We start from the raw sequence: 21,606 nt of genomic DNA, 5'->3' as shown, positions 1-21,606 counted from the left end.
AAGAGAGGGACAACAACTTCAATTCATGCTTTTACTGCTCTTATTTTTTGGGTTCACAAAGTCTCTTTAATCAAAGCAACATTTAGAATAAAAGGCTTCTGTCGCTCCACATTTCCCATTTCAACTTGTTTTCCTTTTTTCAACTGTCCAAAAAATCAAAATGAGCTGTAAAAATTGAGCACTGCTTCACATCATAATAAATTAAGCGAGAGTTTCTGAGAGAGAAGGAAAAGACTTGGTTGACATTATGGGTGCAGGTGGCAGATATGGCCAGTTTTTTGTTTTTTGTATCAGCATGAGAAATTGTTTTTCTATGGAGAGAGCAGAGATAGCACTGAACAAACACAAATCACTGTCATTTCTTAGGCAGTGTTAAGACCAACTTTAGCAATGTGTGAAAAAAACACCACTCTATCAGTGCGTGGCTACCAACGCAAAAAAAAAGCACAAAAAAAATGCAGTGTACATTCATGGCAGATTACTTGTAAAATGTCATTAGTACCTGAAACACCTCGTTCTCCCACACATGCAGTAGCCACTTGCGTAGTTTGCAGGCAGGCAGCTGTTTTCGGTCTGAACGGCAGCTTAGTTTTACCCCATTTGCCTGTTTCCTGGGGATTCTCCCACTGCTTTTCTTCAATTTTAACAAAGTTCAGTTCCTAAAAATCTTTTGCCCTCTGCTACATGATGTATACGTCACAGCGGATATCCGAACATCCTGTTATAACACAATGGATCAAATCTACTCTGGTGTTTGTGACTATGGAAACCTTAGGTTTTTCCTTAAAGGACCAGTTCCACTTCTTTAAAATACAGGACCCTCTTCTTCTGGAGCAGGTAGCTGTGGACTGATCATTTGTAACGTCACTTTTGGATTTGTTACTATGCAAGTCTGTATTGTATGACCAGAAGAGAGAGAGAGAGAGAGACAGAGAGAGAGGGGGGGGGGAGAGACAGAGAGAGAGAGAGAGGGGGGGGGGGGGGGAGACAGAGAGAGAGAGAGAGACAGAGACAGAGATAGACAGAGAGAGACAGAGACAGAGACAGAGAGACGCGTCAAGATGACAGACGAGAGAAAAAAGATTAACAAACCGCTGTCAGAGACTCTGACATAGACCATCAGCTCAATCACAGTTACACTCACCCCTCTTCTCCTCTATCTCTCCATCTATCCATCATCACTCCATTTCAACATCATTGTATATCACTTCATCATTTTATCTATCACATATAAGATAAAAGGCAAGCACTCATTCATCCATCTATCCTTATCTATCTATGTCATTTCTTTCTCTCCCAATCTGCTCGTCCATCTCTCTGCCTTCAGGCTTTATTCAATCTGTTAGCTCCATAATGCTTCTCTATGTGTGTGTGTGTGTGTGTGTGTGTGTGTGTGTGTGTGTGTGTGTGTGTGTGTGTGTGTGTGTGTGTGTGTGTCTACAGAGATATTAACCTATTAGACAATGTAAACAGCATTTATCCTTTCAAATCCTTGAAACATAAAAGATAATTCAAATCTTGTTTGTATTTCCATCTCTATTATTTATAACCATTGTCTTCTGGCCTCATTAAGACTATGAAGGATTCGTTCATTTTTCACATGTGGAATTTTGTCAGTTTTTATTTTGTTTATTTTCTATTTTGAAAAGTTTCTCATCACAATTAAAAATGCTCATGCAAGCAATTTCTCTTGCTAGTCAAAGATTCAAGATGTGCTATTTTACTTGACAACACAAGATTTGATTTATGTTTTGTATATTGATATCTGAGGCATTTCTTTCATGATATTGGATCTAAAAAGGACTTTCTTATATCTAACTGCACAATATTGCTTTTAAGCATATCTGGTTACCGACCGAGCCATTTTTTCCCTCTGTTATGACCCTCTAAAATCAAGTAAGCATTTTTTTTGTTATTCAAACTTGACTAACTGAGTGAATATATTTAATGGATTTTCAAATTTTTGAAAAGACTGAGGGGACGCCTTCAAGACTGAACCTGAAAGTCCAATCAAGAGAAGCTCACACAACATCTCTTCAAATGAAAGAGGTGTAAAATATTTATCACAGTGCTATTCTGCAGTTTTATTTTCAGCTCTTCAATAGCTTTTGAGTAAAAGAAAATGTAGCTTTACTATTAAATATTTTTGCTCAATACAGCTGTCTACACAGCAACGGATCAGCTCGCCTTTCACTCTGGCTGTACGCCCCCAACTGCAACCCGAAGTGTATTCTCTACCATTTTACACATGTAACTACTGGGATTGTGTGTTGTACTCTGAGCGCAGCCAATTCCTGGGTGACCTACACTCACTACTGTGACTGAACGCATCCTGTGTAGACAGAGTTAGGGACTGAAGCTGCTGTTTTCACTACACAGCCTGTGTAAACATTGTGTTACTTGTGTTCTATCTGCACGAGTCATCTGGTTTTCTTGAGGCAGGAAAAAAAAAATGTTCATGGATACACAACATTTGACCAAATCTCACATGACCGGATAATTTGCCTGTCTCCTGATGAGAATGCATGGATATTGTGTTTGTGTGCACATGTGTATGAGTGCGTGTGTGCGCGTGTGTGTGTATGTGTGTGTGTGTGTGTGTGTGTGTGTGTGTGGCCTCCCAGTATGACATGTCTGTCTAACAGGCATTACCAGGCAGTCTGAGCATTTTCATTAGTTCCTCGAACGCCAAACAAACCACATGGGTATGTGAAGCAGCTGCGGCAGTACTACAGATCCACAACACCCTACTGGGACAAGCGAGCAAGAAAGCAATAGAGAGAGACAGAGAGAGAGGGAGAGAGAGAGAGAAAGAAAAAAAGAAAGAGAGACAGAGTGAGAGAGAAAGAGCAAGCCCAGACTAATCTACAGTATGTGAGTGAATATAAGTGGGTCGAAGTGCATGCCTGCACACATCTGCCTACCAGCTTGCTTCTGTGTGTGTTTGTGTGTGTGTGTGTGTGTGTGTGTGTGTGTGTGTGTGTGTGTGTGTCTGTGTGTGTGTGTGTGTGTGTGTGTGTGTGTGTGTGTGTGTGTGTGTGTGTGTGTGTGTGTGTGTGTGTGTGTGTGTGTGTGTGTGTGTGTGTGTGTGTGTTTCAGTGCCTGGATGAGCATCCCCACTTTCTTCCCATAGTGGTCTGTCATATGCTACTTTTGGAGACAGATTTCAGACTTAGGACCAATTAAATTGGAGATGGCTTATCGAACTGGAGACAAAACCCATGTGCCCTATTGGGAAACAGCTGATTTTTGGGTCAGTGGTTAAGGTTAGGCAAGCAGTTGTGATGGTTAAGATAAGTCTTCAGGAAATAAATTAATGTAGGTCTATGCAATGTCCCCAAAAGTGACCATGATCTGAATTGTGTGTGTGTGTGTGTGTGTGTGTGTGTGTGTGTGTGTGTGTGTGTGTGTGTGTGTGTGTGTGTGTGTGTGTGTGAATGACAGTTGAAGGCAGAGACTCAGTTTCTGTGCATGTACATTTCTGTCTGTAGTTGTGCATGTTAACAAAAATATAATGTTTTAAGTATAATTCAATTTTACAGCAATTATTTCAAAAGTGTAAATCTGTAACTCAAACACATTTTCTTGAAACTGCTTCAATAAATCAAATTTTCAAGGTTTTATCAACTTTGTAACAGAATGTTACATTTCACAACTGCTTCAAAAGTTCACTGACAATTTGAAAATTTTCCAAAACTACTTTTAGTCATGGAAAATAAATGTTCAGACTTTGCAAAGGAGGGAACTCTGCCAGTGTTTAGATGGTGACATAATGTCTATGTGCACTACAGCACACTGCAGCCAAAAGATGAACTGGCAGTGAATCACTATTAAACAGATAGCAATACCTTCTATGCTATTGTGCAGCGATTACTGCTATAAACCAGATTTTGTCTTTATGTCTTAAAGGAACAATGTGGGTTGACTCTCCTTTCAATTGACACGAACTAGAGATCAAAAGAACAAATGCCTGTGGTCATTCACTTGACATCAAACTCTTACATGAGTTGATGGCTGTGTGTGTGTGTGTGTGTCTTTGGTGTTTGTCCTACCTGACCACAGGTTCTGGTATGGCCTCTAGGTTGGCAGGGACCTGTACTCCCTTCTCCCACTCTTGTCTCCAGGGGTCCGACAGCACATAGAAGTCGTCCGGGCCGAGCTGGGCCGAATCCGGCAGCTTCATGGCCGTGATGAAGTCGGTACGGAACACCTGCGCAGAGAGAAAGGAGGGAAGAGGAGAAAGAAAGATTTAGTAAACAGTCAAAAAGAGTGATGGCATATACCTGATCTGTTCGTTTTGGGGGTGTTCGCAGGGCAAAATTCAGCCTCTGAGCATCAGGAGAAGGTAAAAGTGAGGTGAGGAGAGAAGTGAGGAAGGGCGGGAAGAGGTGGGGAAGCCGGGACGCAAGAAAAAGCAACTAAATTATAAGACATTCTCATCAAAATCTGGTTCGTAAAGATTCAAATTCAAATTTAAAAAATGTATTGCTGCCATCAATTTTGGGATCATTCGGTAAGTATAGTGACAAACTGTGGTTTGACAGATCTGTACAAAGGTTTGTTGTACATGTGTGGATGCTTGTCACACACTTCATTTTAAGAGACAATGTGTAGACACTAAAATTTTATGCGCGGTTTTCGACATAAAAGAAGCACTCTCACTGGCTGTTGTTAACTGTGCACCTTTATTACTGTTTGGACCGAGCATGACATTCTATGTTCAAATTCAAAGGTCAAAGGAGCAACATCTGTGTTGACAGGTGATCCAGCTGTGCCACTGTCATCAGAAATCACACCTTTCTTTTCATCTCGTCTTATTTGGAGGGTCGAAAAGATGCAAGTGAGAGAGACATTTAAGACCAATGAAATGCTGAAAAGCACCCACTGGCATTAAAACACATATGCTTGTGTGTGTGTGTGTGTGTGTGTGTGTGTGTGTGTGTGTGTGTGTGTGTGTGTGTGTGTGTGTGTGTGTGTGTGTGTGTGTGTGTGTGTGTGTGTGTGTGTGTGTGTGTGTGTGTGTGTGTAAGCTCATGTGTAGGATAATTCTATAAAAACAAACAAAAAGTGTGTGTGAGTGTGTGAGGTTGTGTTTAGAGGACCTGAGGGACTGGATGTTATTCAAGCAGACACAATCAGTCTCACACATTATGTGAAAACACACACACACACACACACACACACACACACACAGTCTCTCTCTCTATGTCTGCTCCTGGAGCAATGATATTATCAGTCATATAGTCAAGGACATCAGCCAAGAACACACACACACAAACTCACACAGGAAAACAAGCCCCCCCCCACCCCCCCCCCACACACACACACACACACACACACACAGACACACACACACACACACACACACACACACACACACACACACAAACTCACACAGGAAAACAAGCCCCCCCCCACCCCCCCCCCCACACACACACACACACACACACACACAGACACACACACACACACACACACACACACACACACACACACACACACACAGCAGTGCCAAATCAACCGTATGACTTCACTCTACATTTTATCATTACATTCTAAGCCTCCTTATCCCTGCTTTATTAGCTCTTCTCCTCCAACCTACTCCCTAGCTCCCCCTTCCATCTCTCCATTAACCTCTCCATTTTTCCTCCCTCCTTCACTCATTTAATCCACTAATGTGGATTTTTCACCTTATTTAGTTTGTACCTAAGAGACTCAAGGAAGAACATTTGTCAAAAACAGACTTGCAAGAGGAAAAATGTGGTAAAATGGGGAGAAAATGAATAATTATATGATCTAGTAAGGGAGATAGATTGACAAAGACAGAGAGGGAGTTTCTCCTTTAAATTTCGATAACATTTTCCATTTTACAAAATTAGGGCTGCCACTATTCATTATTTTCTCAATCAATTATACTTCATAGCTCCATAAAATGTCAGAAAATGGTGCAGAATGTCATTCACAGTCATTCAAATGTCTCGTTTTGTCCCAACCAATAGTCCAAAATGCAAAGATATTAAGTTCCCTATCATGGAGGAATCCAGAAAGAAACCAGAATATATTCACATTTAAGAAGCTGGAATCAAGAGAATTTGGAAATGTTTATCACAATAGTTGTGTAATTTAATTTAACAGTTGGCAAATAATGAATTAATCGTTGCAGCTCTAAACACAATCAGTCAAGATAAGATCATTAGATTATCAGTTTCCTCATTTAATACAGGACACATCTGATTAAAGACTAAGTAAACAAGACTAAGGTTTGATAACGTGCCGTATTCTTACCCTACACTTTAAAACTTTGCATACTATTTGTTTAAAAGTAGGGGGAAAACACACAGTTTTGAGAAAAAGAGAGAGGAGAGGAGAGGAGAGTGATGTAGAAGGATAGATGGAGATGAGGAAGAAGAGACTGATTTTTGACTAAGTGAAGAAAGGAGGGAGAGAAGGGAGCAGGAGAAAGGAGAAAGAGAAGACAAATCACCAAGTATGAGAGGAATGAGAGAGAGAGAGAGAGAGAGAGAGAGAGAGAGAGAGAGAGAGAGAGAGAGAGAGAGAGAAAGAGAGGAAAGAGGAGTGATATTAATTTAAGTGGGAAGAGAGATGAAAGACAAGGACAGACGAGGTTTCTGACTTTTGTGTGTGTGTGTGTGTGTGTGTGTGTGTGTGTGTGTGTGTGTGTGTGTGTGTGTGTGTGTGTGTGTGTGTGTGTGTGTGTGTGTGTGTGTGTGTGTGTGTGTGTGAGACACAGCAGTATATGAAAAGGCCATATGTAAAAAGAAGGATACTTGCTTCTGCTGCTTGGCTGCCTCTACTGTCTGCCAGCCAGCACAAATAAATAATGCAATGGAGCAAGAGGCCACGCGTGTGTACAACTGCGAGTGTGGGTTTAACCGTGTGTGTGCGTGCATGTTTATGTGAAACGATGTGTTCATTTTTTGTGTGCGTGTCAAGTTTTGACCGTGTGCGTTCATTTGCAACTGTGTGCATTTCAGTGTGTGTTAGTGACTGTGCAACTGCATGTTTTTATGTGCGTGAAAGAGTGTGTGCACGTGCTTAAACAAGTCTGTGTGTGTGTGTGTGTGTGTGTGTGTGTGTGTGTGTGTGTGTGTGTGTGTGTGTGTGTTAGCCAGTGAGCCAAGGCCATGATGAATATTGCCTTCGCCTCCAGCAATACAAGAGGAGGACAGACAGAGACTGAGGGCGATCCACTCCTCCTTAATCTTTCTCTTTTTTTTGTCCCGACTTCATTATCTCACTTTCTCTTCTCACTCGTCGGGAGAAGAGAGGAGAAGGGAGGAAAAAGTAGTAGAGAGGAGAGGAGAAATGAAGTGAAAAGAGGAGAGACAAAGGGCAGAAAAAATTAGGAGAGAAGAGGTAAAAGGAGAAGACAAGACTAGGTCAACACCTCGTAAATGGCTGGACCGCTTCTGGTCAATGTGTGAAATTGTGGCCAATTTGTTACACGGACAGTCAGAGGTTGCGTGTATAATGTGATTCCTGGATATTAAATGTTCATCTACAGTTTTCTTTATTGTGTGACATTGTTAAGCTACTTTTGAGTTAAAAAAAAGGGCTATTCCAAATTATTATTATAATGACCTATCTGCTAACTCCCCCAGCTCTTTTATCTGTTTCTATTGAGTTTTTTTCAGTCAGAGAGATGCTTGGGATGATTTGGGGTGTGTGATGACCCTCATTCTCTACCTGTAGGAGCCTGGTCGATGGAGTTGGGTCGTCAGGTATTTTCAGCTCATCTGCACAGACAGACTTCTATATAAACTGGTTAGCAGTCAGTCACCCTCTCTCCTCTGGCTTCAACTGTGTTCAGTGTTTAGTTGTATTATCTTTAAGTTAAGTGTGTCAGAGCTCAGAGCAGGAAACACAGTCACTCTGCGTTGTGCTACTGTCCTCCACTCCTATCATTTCACATGTGTTCTTCTTGAAAGAGCAACGGCCAATGGGGAAACTCCAACAGTCGGTCAGCCAACCAGTGGTGTGACTTCATCACTCACTCACTCACAGACAACAGGGACAGCCAAAAAGAAAGAAGACGGGAGAAAAAATGAGGAAAAAAGAGGAAAGAAGTCAAAGAAAGGGAGAGGAGAGGAAAAAGGAGGAGTGGAGATAAAGAAAAAGGAAGGAAAAGGGAGGAGAGGGGAGAGTGAGAAAAAATAGGGGAAAGGAGCACATAAGAAGTATGAAGAGGAAAGGAAAGGGATGAGCAGAGGTGAGGCAAAAGGAAAAGAAAAGGTGAGAAGAGAGGTGAGGCAAAGTGAGGAGTTGAGAGAAAAGGGGAGGAAAAAAAGAGTGAGGAAAAAGGAAAGGAAATGTAATGGGAGAGGGGAGAAAAAGAAGGAGAGGGAAGAAGAAGGGAAGAAAATGGAGGAGAGGAGACAATCTCAGTATATCAGTTTTATTACTGTGTGTTTTTACAGGAATGACTGCAGCTAATTAATGTCTAGGAAACACTATTACAAGCTCCTGCAGTTTTATGTTCTGCCTTGTTTCTCTCTCTGCCTCTCCCTCTCTATGTCCCTCTTTTCCTTTCTTCCTCTGCCCACCCGCTTTGTCCTCTTGACTGTTTTAGTGACAGACAGCTGGGAGTCACCCAGCCTCCATGATGGATGACAGACAAACAGATGGAAAAGGGGCATTATAAAAAGATGCGGCATCCAAGTAGACAGGCGGAAAGTCAGTCAGGTAGAGGAGCGATGAATAGTCGCTGTTAACAAATCACGCACATTTTTACACAAAATTTAAAACAAATTCTGAATATTTCCCTTAATATTCATTGAGTCAAAAAAAAAAATCTAGTAGAAAATGGAAAACCAGAGTCCTTAAAAACCTGATTAGATTTAAGTAACTTGTTTATCTTCTGCAGAGTCTGTTAATGTCTGCTGTAGTTCATGCGAAGACAAAAACAAAGAAATGCACTTGGCTGTATTATAATGGAGCCTCTAATGAAGAGTTATGTTTGCGAGTGACAGGAGAAATGTCATTTCTGGCTGCTCTTGGTGGACAGAGAGTGTTGTGCAATGAGCCCGGAGCGGCCAAAGAAACTCTGTCAGTAATTATTCAAAAAGTGCATTTCTTTTTCCATTTATCACATGATTTATTTATCGTTGGAAAGATTTTCCACATCAATCATTCGTAATAACTTTGTTCCGAGGACATGTGATTGAATTTTGCCATTTCCACTCAGCTTTCCAAATATGATAAATCATAATTTGCAAATGAAAATATTGAGTGGATGCCCAACTCTTACAGGGGAGGGAATGAAACTGTAAATTTCCAACAGACAGAAAGAAAATCCCCCTCAGCAAGCAATTAATTCATATGTCATCGCCATCATCCATTGTTTTCAGCTGCTTGTGGCCATTTCAGTCCATTGCTCACCAAATGTGTTTGCTCCTGCTGCAACAAGGTGAAAGCAGCTAATTAGTTAGTAAAAATGCCATAGTGAGGTTAGGTGAAAGGCAATTACTGTAGTTAATTTACTCTTTCAACAATTATCTACACACCAGAGACATCATCAACATCTGTCGCTCTCTTCTGTGCAGCTTCTGTAGATCTCAAGAGCTGGATCCTAAAAATCTTGCCTACGCTGCCTCATTCACCCAAATGTGACAGGTTGTCATGCTGCAAACATCACGCTCATTTGCATTTCAATAACTCAAGTTAAATTTTTTTGTTCAGTCATCAGTTTGATTTACATCACAAGCAGAGTGATCGATGACCTCTCTATGAATGGATGAGATTTAAGGGGCTTTTTTCGAATCTTTATTCAAGAGTGTGGTCTTTCACTATCACAGTATGATTTATTGAGTTCACGTTCAGATTTTGTAAGTCTCAGATAGGCTATATTGTTGCTTGAAAAGATTTGCTGCTCCAGTTACAGCTCTTCTCCTCGCACTCAGGCTGCCTCTGTGCACTTGTGAAACATCTGCTCTCTGATTTCTGCTCTGCTCTTGGATTTTTTGTGCAGTTACCCTGACAGAATTCACCATCCAATAGAAGCACATTTGAAACATGCAAACCTCAGTGCGCCGCGTTAGAAGATCAGCTTGCACATTTTTTTGCGGGTGATGTCAAGTTTGCACACATTTTTACACACGCACACCTTTAGTAAATCAGGCCCTCAGAGCGTCCCATATAGGTAGTTACTCTTTAGCCAGGGTCATCCACTCCTACCCTTTGGCTTTCAAGTGTTGCACATTATGTGAACCCTGTTGGTAGGCAATTTACAAAAAAAAATGGACACCAGTGCGTGGCTTTTTATCTGTATTTCATTGTTTAAACACATGTTCCCATAACGCACAACACTTCAGAGCCAGTCATGTGATCTTGTGCCACAAATATGACTTAACCGTTACAATTTGAAGGAAGTAATAGCACTGTTAAAATAAAAAACTTACTTGGCGATCCGCTAGACTCTTGCTCCTGAGTCTCCCTCCAGCACATGGACAGTAGGCCAGTGTGGTATACAACTACTATTATATGTAGCTATTAAAGTTAAAAATGCAGGTGCTGGTATATATATCAAATGTCCCTTTGTCCCATAAGTTGTACAAGAAAGCAAAGGATGTACATTTAAATAAAGCACTGGAGGGCAGAAATGGACAAACCCAAGTGTAGTAATGGCCCACACAGGAGACTCTAAGAAGTAAAGCGAACATGCCCGCAAGGGGGCAGGGATGATTTCATTGGTCAACATTAAAACTGGCTTCTATTGGTTCAGGAATTTTGATAGGGTTGTTGCATAAAGGATCCAAGAGCAGAGCAGAAATCTGAGAGCAGATGTTTCATGAGCGCACAGATGAAGCCTGAGTGCGAGGAGAAGAGCTGAAGCTGGAGCAGGAAACCTGTGCAAGCAAACAGTTTGAGCAGGAGTCGAGCAAATCTACGTGCAAGCTGGGGCTATTGGAGTGCGAGGGCAGGGGTTCGAGGGAAAGAATTACAAAATTTGAACATGAAATCAATAAATCATGCTCTCAAATTGAAAAAGCATACTCTCCAATAAACACTGCGCACACACACACACAAAGACGTTTAATCAAGTCACTTTTAGGTTATTTATATAGACTCTAAAACACTAACTATAACCATTACTTACCTAAACTTACCCCTAACCCTAAACTTAACCACTGACCCAAAAATTAGTGTGTACACAAACACACTGATGCACGCATGCATGCACACTCCTCTGCCCAGTCAGTAGGTCAGTGTGCCGTGTTATGGACTGTATGCAAGCAGAGCTCTCATTAAGTCCAATCTAGATCTGGACTGATGACACGAGCAGGGTCTATAGAGTGTGTGTGTGTCTGTCTATGGGACAGCGCATGTATGTGTAGGAAGTCCTGAACAACTACAACTACTACTACTACTAGAATTACACCCACTATTACTACTTCTATGAAGACTATACTGTTGACTATCACCACTGCTCAGATTCCAATACAGCTACAGTACTACCTATGGCTGAAACTGACCATTTTTTCATTATCGAATAATCTGCCGGTTATTTTCTTGATTATTCAATAAATTCTAAATCTATAAAAAGAGTCAAAAATTCCTGATATAATTTCACAGTGACATCAAATGTCTTGTTTTTTCTGATAAAACATACCAAGATCGAAAGATATTCAGTTTACGATGTGTGACAAATTCTTACATTAGAGAATCTACAACCAGCGAATGTTTGGCATTTTAGCGGATGAGCAAATGAATTTTCGATTGTAACAATTATTAATGATTAATATTTGTTAATCAACTACTAAAGCTTGCCATTGCTTATATTAGTAATGCGCTCTTAACCACTCGACCACCTGCACGCCCCTTGCTGTAAGTGTTTTACAGAATAAATGGAAAAAGGATCTGATCCATGATACGATCTGAAGCATGAGGTTTGTGATCCGTTGCTCTGTTGCTTTCATACTACTAATAGTGTACAGTCACTAGTGTTATTTCTGCCACAACTGGTGCTTTTATTACCATGACTCCATTTGCCACATATACTAATACTGGGCTGGCAACACTACTACTGTGCCCAAAGTACTATTGCTGCTATATACACGACTATAATTACTGCTGCTGCTGTAACCTCCACTACTACCACAAGTATACAACTATGCTTCTATACAGTCACAAAGGAAAAATAAATTGCTACAACAGATAAAAAATACAAAACCCATGAGCGATTTTCCAAACTTTGAACCTGCAATCTTCCAGGAACAATTCACACCTTGTTTTATAAACTATAAGCTCCCGCACTGCTTTGATTCAGCTTGTCTATATGCCGTATTATGAAGTTTGCTTGTCTGTCTTATGTTGTGAACTCACTGTTATCTCTGACCATCTGCGGAGCCGTGATAGATTAGCCCTGTCTGCTTCCCCCTGAGCCAAACAGAACAGAAACCACAGATGATGACTGTTGAAAGTTGACATTTCAAACCAGGAAACACACACTCGGGAAGGCAGATAGAGATACACCTGGACACACACACACACACACAGATGTGAACACACATAGATACACAGTACTAACACAACTAAACACTCACAACAAGGGAAGAACCAGAGACATACACATGGATGTGAATATGATAACACACACACACACACGCTTTTAACCCCATAGAAACACACTCCACACACATACATCCATACACGGCACTGCGCACACAACCTCATATCTACACAAACAATAGACCTCGTTATAACTATGTTGCTGAGCCAGTTTCCCTGAAGCACAGTGACAAAGTGCTTTAAGAGCTTTTAAAGGCCAGCTGACATCACACACTATCGTTTGACTCCCTGGTTATCTTGAAAAACAATCAGCCTTGTTCATGTGTGACTTTGAAAGGGATGAGAGCACTGATAGAAAGCGAGGGAGGATGCTTTGCCCTTCACTTCCCATTCCGCTTTTATTATTTGACTGCTTAACTTTCCCAGAGCCTTCTATACTGTGTTAATGGGCATCCCATCAGGACAGCAGGGTGGTGTGGTGAGTCAAAGTTAACATAATGACTATACAATTAACTTTGCCATGTTCTTGACAAAAAAACAAACAAAAAAACCCAACAACTTTATAGTCAATTTTAAAGTAAATAAAACTGAATTATAGTGGAAAACAACTAAATCAAGCAACATAGCTTAACATAAGCTGGTAAAAATAAAATGAATAGAAAAGAAGAAAACCAGCAATTATTTTTGCATACTTGCTTAATAGATGACTTAAATTATTTTTCAGTTATCAAAATAGTGGCCGATTTCTTTTCTGTCGATCAAATCATTTTTGAATTTCTAAATTACTCTTTTCACTTTTCAATTCCCTAAACTGAATTGAAAAGTGAAAATCTTAGATATTGATATAATATATACTGAAAATATACATGTTTCTTTAATGATGACAAACTTTATCTGTTTTGCGTTGTCTGAGGTATTCCAGTTGTCTCAGTGGGAATAATATATTCAATGCCAACAATAAAAAATTAATTTTTTTAGGAAGGAAATGAAATATTGAACATTCACATACTTTTTAAATCACTGCGGGCAAAGTTTGCTGCTGCAGCTGGCTGACATCCTACAACCAGCATGTTTTTCTGTTTTTCTTAATTAGGCCACCATGTGAACAAAATGAGTTCATGTTAACAGAGTGGGAGGTCACAGAGGAAACCGAGTTTCTCTCCATGATGATATTTGTAGGTTTCACAAAGTCATATTTAAGACTTTTAACAGAATCTTTATTTATTTATAAATCTGTGGTTCCCAAAGGGGGTTACCATAAGGGTGGGCCAGGGGTGATGAAAATGAGTTTAGCTTAATATATTTTCCATGAGGCTTCATCACATAAAACCCATCTAACATTTCAAAACATGGACATCACTATATTACAAACCCTAAATGCTAAATATGCATTTAAGCCACAGCTAATGACATGACAGCTCACGGTTGCTGGTTGTCATAGTAACACAGCCCACTTTCCGGCATGTGAGTTTTCCATGAGCATAGCATTCAGAAGCAGCTACTATCAGAGCAGTGATGGAAAGATCTGTCACTGTAAATGGAGCCCAGAGAAATGCTGATACATCTCAGCCCTCAACACAGTCTGTGCAGACTCAAAAGAATAGAAATCAGGCTCAACAGTGAAAGATGCCGAGCTTACGGCTTTTAGTGAATGAGGGAAATTAGCTGTCCAACACCAACACAGAACACCTCATCTGCAAGGAAATAACTGTCAAATAAGGTAACGATGCCAGGTAAAGTTTTTATCATAATCACTCTGTACTGTCAAAAAATAATACAAGCAGAAACAACAGCAGCATGAAGTTAGTTAGACCTCATACCTCAAACAGGTTCAAGAAAATGACATTAAACTGTTGACTTAAACTAAAATATTAGGGGAGTGTCCATATCTATATATCCCTGCTGAAGGATTAAAAACTAAAGAGAAGAAACTGAGGTAAAGAGGTATCAAACATGCCACAGAGAAAGAGGGATGAATGCAGTGAAACAGAGTGAAGAAGCACCGTCCGCAGAAATGAATGGGAAGAAAAGAAGACATAAATAAATAGAAACCTGCACAACATTCGTCAATAAGAAGTTTATTGTTCGACTAGAGATTATTATAAATCCATCAAATAACACTGAAACAAGTACCGGTATTGAAAAGTCCCAAATAAGCACCTTAGTTTCAGTTTTTCATTAAACTAAACATGCCAAACTTTTCCAAGCATCACTATTTCATGTTGTCTTAACACAAGAAGCCAAGACAAGATGATGAGTTAAGTTTCCTGATTTACATTAGGAAATATAAATATAGATTTCAGACTGAGTAAACAAGACTAAGGTTTTATATTGCACTCTTTTTAAACCCTGAATACTATTTGCTTGCATCACTTTTGCAGTCATAGAGAGATATAAAGAGAGAGAGAGGAGAGGACAGGAGAGGAGAGGAGAAGAAAAGAGAAGAGAGGAGAGCAGAGGAGAAGTGAGGAGAGCAGAGGAGAAGAAAAGAATGGAAAGGAGGAATACAGAGGCAAAGGAATGAGCAGAAGATGAGTTTTTTTTCTCCTCTGGGCATCATGGCTACCTGGCTCTCCAGTGCGTCATGGCAGATGTCGACTCACAGAGAGAGGAGGCTAATTTTAGCAGCCACACCACAGCACAGGGACTGGCTTCTAATGATTGGCTGCTTGGAAGGTCCACAGGACTCGGAGAGACATGCGTGTGTGTTTGTGTGTGTGTGTTTGTGTGTGTGTGTCTGTGTGTGTGTGTGTGTGTGTGTGTGTGTGTGTGTAAGACTATTGAGTGGGTGATTAAGAGTGAGTAAAAGACAGACAAAGAGAGAAAGGGGTTGATTAGAGAGAGTAACAGAATGAGAGAGAGGAGTGATCAGTGCATTAATACAGTGACTCACTGATTTCAGTGGACACACACACACACACACACACACACACACACACACACACACACACACACACACACACACACACACACAGACACACAGACACACAGACACACAGACACAGACACTTTAACCTGCACACAGACAGGAATCTGGGGCCTTGATACCAACAGAGTGTCATGAATATAACTAATTATAGCCTTCAACCAAAGAAAATACACTACAAGTGCACATATGGCCTGTCAGCTCTGATACAGTACATCATTTTGCTACAGAGTCTGTGTTGTCTGTATGGAAACAAGGAATATTGCTCTCTTGCAAAAGGATGAACACCAGAGCAGCATTTTTAACATGTTCTTCCCTCAAGGTGCCCAAAGCTATGTTTGCATTTTTTGGTGAATAAAATTTAGTTTCAACAATTAAAATAAAATGCACACACAAGAATGCAATATATGTGTGCACATAATATGACATTATCAACACAAAAAAAAAAAAATAATTGGAGCTGGTGAACAGGCACATGGCCATATCATGCTTTTTGTGATATTCTGTTATTATTTTACTTTTATGATGTCGGTGTCTATATTAAACACAATCAAAGGTCCAAAACTTGAGGTAAATGTATGTAATAAATCTTCCTGCAAGTCAAAAGCCAGGGCTTTAGTCTGCTCTGAATAATTAATCTAAAATGTTACCGCTGCTTCCTGATCATGATGTGGCATGATTGTTCATGCATGCCCCCAAACAGCCATCCATTCTGTAGCCTTTGTTGCTTAGGTTGTTCCACTGGTTGTTCACATTTCAGCTTGAACTCATACAGATGTTTCTGAGAAGTTTCCATTTCGAGTAAAGAGGGAGAAAAAGAAGCAAAATCCTATTACTACTGTTTGTATAAATCACTTCCTGAACCGTCTGCCAAGGGGAAGCTTCCTGGAGCTAACCAATCAGAAAAGAGCGGGCTCTTCAGAAGGGATCTTAAAAGAGACAGGGGCTAAAACAGCCTGTTTCAGACAGAGGCTGAACTGATGGGCTGCATAAAGGGCCGGTATAAGACAAATATGGAGTTTTTTTTTAGCTGTAAATCATGCAAACATATTCTAGTAGAGGCCCAGAATATAAATATAGACCTTGAAATGTACATGATATGTTCCCTTTCAGGACAGCCAGCTGTATGAGGAAGAACTGAGCATGTTACAGTAAAGTTCTGTACTTGGCAAGAGAACTAAAATAACAAATCTGAATCTGAAGTCCCTCCAATGTAAGATTAGCATGTGTGGTTAGCGTGACATCATCAAAAACTTACCAGAAGATCACATAAAGCACATGAATATGTACATGTAACTAAAATATTAATTTTTTTTTTTTAAATAGCTGCCTTTTAAATAACTTTCTCCACTCACCAAGCTTGATGGCGAGGAGGAGAGAGGGAAGGAGAGCTTTGTGTGAGAAAAGGCAAAGATATATATTTAAGAGACGGACAGGATGAAATGGGATCAAAACACAAGGAGAGGAAAAAACATTTGGCTCGTCTGTCGCAGTAGTCATAGTAGCAGAAAGAGGAATGGAGAAGAAAAAAAACGTGTAAATTCAACTGGCCCGCACTCTTTCCTGATGTTCTTCCAGGAGAAGCTTTTTATTCTGGATCTTCTATTTTCTCTGAGTTTCTCTGAACTGAGTTTTCAACACTGGAAAAGTCTCTCTCTCTCTCTCTCTCTCTCTCTCTCTCTCTCTCTCTCTCTCTCTCTCTCTCTCTCTCTCTCTCTCTCTCTCTCTCTCTCTCTCTCTCTCTCTCTCTCTCTCTCTCTCTCTCTCTCTCTCTCTCTCTCTCTCTCTCTCTCTCTCTCTCTCTCTCTCTCTCTCTCTCTCTCTCTCTCTCTCTCTCTCTCTCTCTCTCTCTCTCTCTCTCTCTGCTATTAAAAGTACTTACTGTCCCTCTCAGGACAAACACTTTGCATTACAAGTAGCAGCAATGATGAACAGTATCCGATGCCAAAATCTCCGAAGAAAGAACCACCAAAAAGTCTTACTGGTGGGTGTGCTTGATAAGCATACACAGAGGTATGTTAAAATAAAATAAATTATATTCACAGCATATCAAAAAAATCACATATTTTTCATATTGTAATCGGTTATATTTATGCAAACTCTTTGACAGCCCACCTGTGATTTTTATAGCTGAGCCTTGAGGTGCAATTCAAAAGCTTTTTTTTTTTTCTTCTCTTTTTCACCATTTATGGCGGCAGTCATAGTTCAGATGGCAGCTTGTTCTTTGTGTGAGCACTGCAGAACAGGCACCATGCAGGGCAAAGCGAGTGCGGGCCTGAAGAAACCTTTCAGGGTGCTCGCTGCACCCTGCTTCAGCTCAGGACGGATGAGAGCGAGGAAAGAGGCGCGAAAGCAACAGTGAGGGGAGTCACCGTTATTACACAGAAACCTTATGTTCAACTGAATCACTCACATCATTGCTACTTTTCAAATAACGCATAAAAGATTTGATAGAAATGTGAATAGGATTTCCTCTTGCTCTTTTCTACAGTCCCCTCTCTCCTCTTAGATCTGAAATGTCACATCCGCAGCTCTTAGCCTAGCTTCGTCCTGCCGAGCTCTGAAAAGGCACTCAGCCTACAATTTATGCCCCTCATTAGCGTGAGACGAGACAGTGAACAAGTCCTTTTGAGACTCCTCTGAACGCTGGCTCCTCATCACAAGCCTCCGGCCTGAATGATGCGTGGAGCGACGGCGCTCCCCTCCACGCCAAGGGCAGGCTGATTGCCAAGGCTTCACTCAAAGGTCACGCAATTAAGCTTTGTTCCCGCTTGAATAAGGCTTTGACTGACTGACTGCGCTCCTCCGTTGGAACAGATGTGATTTTTGGCCGCTAGCGAGCTAAGATTCTGCCCTCCGTTCATGTTCACAATCATGTATTCAAAGAACCGAGTCACAGACAAAAGAATCCTTAAGAAAAATTAAAGGCAGAAATGATCCGTGCAGCTAGTTCACAAAGGTCAATTCAAATATCAATATGCAGGACTACAGTAGCTTAGAGGTTAAGTAAATTGGATTTTGAGCCAGAAGCTGCTTGGACTGGAGTCTGAATGTCCTTGGACAAGAGTTTTACCCTCCAGTCTGCATCAATGGAGCTACTAAATGGCCATATGTCAAAGGCACTAACTGTACTGGGTAGCTTGCAAGTGCTAAATCATACAACAGCATGAAATTTAAGCTAAACATTGCAGATAGAGTGCATAGTATTCCATGGAATATTGAAAACTATAAAAGAAAAGAAAGAAGAAGAAAAGTTTTAGTATTATATTAAAATTCAAGCTTTTTACACAACTGGCTCGAGCGAGGCATGGAGGAACCCAAACCACTCCAGCAGAACTGCTCACCAGACGTTGTGCTTGTTCTCTGCATCTCCCAGGTGTGACTGCGTGTAAAATCATGAATATGAAGCAAGATGTTTTTGGGAGAGGAAAAGATAAACAGTGAACGCACTCGGAAAACCGTCCTTCAATAAATAAAATGGTTAAAAAACTGGGTCACTGACAAGAAAGAGTGAAGGAGACTTAAGAGGCAGCAGCGATAAGTCAACTTCCCCCCACAGAGTCCGATGCAAATATCATTCTTCGTATGGCGGGCTCAGGCACACGATCTGGTAAAAAGGCAAACAAAAGGCTGGAGGGAGATGTGACCTAGTTTTGGATATGCATGGCTGAAAAACAACCAAAACAACTACATGATTAATGCTGCGATGCATGTGTGCATCTACTGCAACTTGAGTCTGTAGTCAGGCTTTTTTAGCAGCAGACATTACTAACAGGGAAGAACTAAGTTGATTAAAGGGGACCCAATCTGAGGCTGTCTGCTCTGATGTACAGCAGGTTTACCTAAGGTATATTTCTCTGGAATAACCAAAAAAAAAGACTCAATATAGAAGATCAAAACTACAAATACCATTAGCACCAGATGGCTGATATCTGCCACTCAGAACAATATTTTTCAGTCAGTTTTTATAGACTTTTCTGTTAATTGCTCTGATGCAACCACTGCTGGGGTGTGGGCTAATATAAACGACCTGGAATCCGTTTGCAGAGCTCAATAATAACACACCAACTTCTTAGCTGGCTTCATATTAATGCCCACTCCAACGCTGAGAGGGTCTGAATCATTTTAAGTCACAAGCACTCATCAAAAGATCCTTTTTTTTAAACGAGGAAAGGCCCACCATCATACACTCTTCAGTAATATATCATCAATATGTGATGTTCAGTTTGTTCTAGGAGTCATTTTATATTCAACTGTGGTACTTCACCTTTTTTTGTTGGTGCCTCATCTGCTTCTACTCCAATGCACTGCACTACATTCAAAAGAATGACTTTTCACAGCTCCCATAAAAATGCTCATGAATGTTTTGTAGTCAAAGTGTGAGTGATTATCTTTCTAGTTGCTCAGTACTCAACATGTCTTGTGGATGGAGTTTCACAGCTGAGTCTCAGTGCAGCTTGAGGGCTAAAATAAAGCTTTCACTCTCTGAGGGACTTACACGAAAACCCGACATTTAGTGTTGATGAGAAGATTGCTGAACTTTTGCTGAACAGTCAGTTATCCATGAGATGAGAGGAATGACACAAAATGAGAAAAAAAAACATCCTGCAGTGTAGTCAGAAAATGTTTGAAGTTATCTTTGATTGCACAGTGTTACTAAGACCAGTATTCTACTACTGTGGTTGACCCTGCTATTCAAATTCACTGCACTTCTCTCATTATGAATGCTTTGGAATCTTTGTTGAGGTTTTCCCAGCACTCAAAATCAGCACCAGCTACCAGCCAAATACTAGTAAAACATGCAAGTTGCTGGTAGATTTGCTTCTCTCTAACCAAAAAAACATTGGTAATCTATGGAGTGGCTGATAACATTTTCTACAAGTGGGTTCTTGTTTTGTTTGTTTCATGCATGTGCACGTGGGCACAAATACACATGTGTTCAAACTTATACATATACACGCCTGTCGATGATTTCAAACTATTCCAATGATCTACAAGTGGCTGCAATGCTCCAATACATGCAGCATTGCTCTAGCATGTTCATGGCAGAAGTTAACAGCAAGTTAGACAACATGATGTGAACAATACAGGATTTAAGATACTTATTCAAGAAATGGCTTTTTACAGGTTTGATAGACCTAAAGGATACACATACGTTCCGGTGAGTAATACAGAATGTAAGCTTGAACTTTTTTGTTACATTAATACTCCACAGGGCATATTTAAAGTGGCTACAATCCATAGTTTTGTAGGTTATATCCTATAGTATTAAATTACAAAAATGTGAGAGGTGTCACTCGTAGTGATGAACCTACAGATTTGAGTGGAGCCAGATTTGTCATCTGGCTCCACTCAGCTTTTTAGAGCATCATAGTGAGTTTCAGCTCATTGTTTAGCTGTTAGACTAAAAACATCACTGTTTTGGTTTACCTTAGTCAGTCTCATAGTATAGTTTTGAGCTGAAGCAGGCATTTGACCCCCACAAAAAAAAAAAAACTGCAGGTTTAAACAAATACTATCAAAAAAAAAAATAAGTTCAGCGTTTCATAAAGTGATTAGTTAACTGCATTTGAATACTTATCGCTCCCCCTCTGTCTCTGTTCCTCTAGTGATGAAGGTCATGTTGTGTGTCTGTGTTTGTGCAGGGGCAGCAAAGGTAATGCAGAGCTGGCTGCTGCAGCGTGATTTACACAAGTCTTTTAGAAGAATCCTGAACATCAATTAGGCACACTGTGCCAATGCCCAGGAAGGAATAATGATGACACACAAACACCTTGAGCAGCACAGACAGTGAAGCCAGCGCAGGTCAGACTTCAAAACCACCACTTTGAAGTGTAGTGCAGCTAAGAAAAAACAGTGGAAAAGCTGTTTTTGTGCGACAATTAATAAGCCAGGGGAGTATTACAGAGCTTTTCTATTTCATTTTATACTTTTTGTTGTCTTTTCCCTCTAACTTTCTTGCATATTTCCACTTTTTCCTTCCATGCAATACTTTCCATATTCAACTCTCACTCTGTAGATTTCACCACCCCACCACAGCCAGGTACAGTACAGCATCCAGCCCTCTGATGTGCTGCCATGAACCCATCACACATGACTTGAAGGGGAAATATGGGCAACTTCACCCATGAAACACAAACACACCCATACTG

At 40.5% G+C, this 21,606-nt stretch overlaps 1 protein-coding gene across 1 annotated transcript in view; it reads right to left on the bottom strand.

Annotated features, from left to right (window-relative positions):
• jade2 (jade family PHD finger 2) overlaps positions 1 to 21,606 on the bottom strand; it is a 186,587-nt gene that overhangs the window by 125,537 nt on the left and 39,444 nt on the right. Inside the window, exon 4 of the mRNA XM_062433828.1 lies at positions 4,053 to 4,210. Within this exon, the coding sequence (XP_062289812.1) occupies positions 4,053 to 4,210 (158 nt within the window). The remainder of the gene's footprint in view (positions 1 to 4,052; positions 4,211 to 21,606) is intronic.

This window comes from Scomber scombrus, chromosome 14 (genome assembly GCF_963691925.1).
Source record: "Scomber scombrus chromosome 14, fScoSco1.1, whole genome shotgun sequence".
In the NCBI taxonomy this organism is placed as follows: Eukaryota; Metazoa; Chordata; class Actinopteri; order Scombriformes; family Scombridae; genus Scomber; species Scomber scombrus.
The sequence above is the reverse complement of the archived record's forward strand: the minus strand, read 5'-3'. Positions and strand labels throughout refer to the sequence as shown.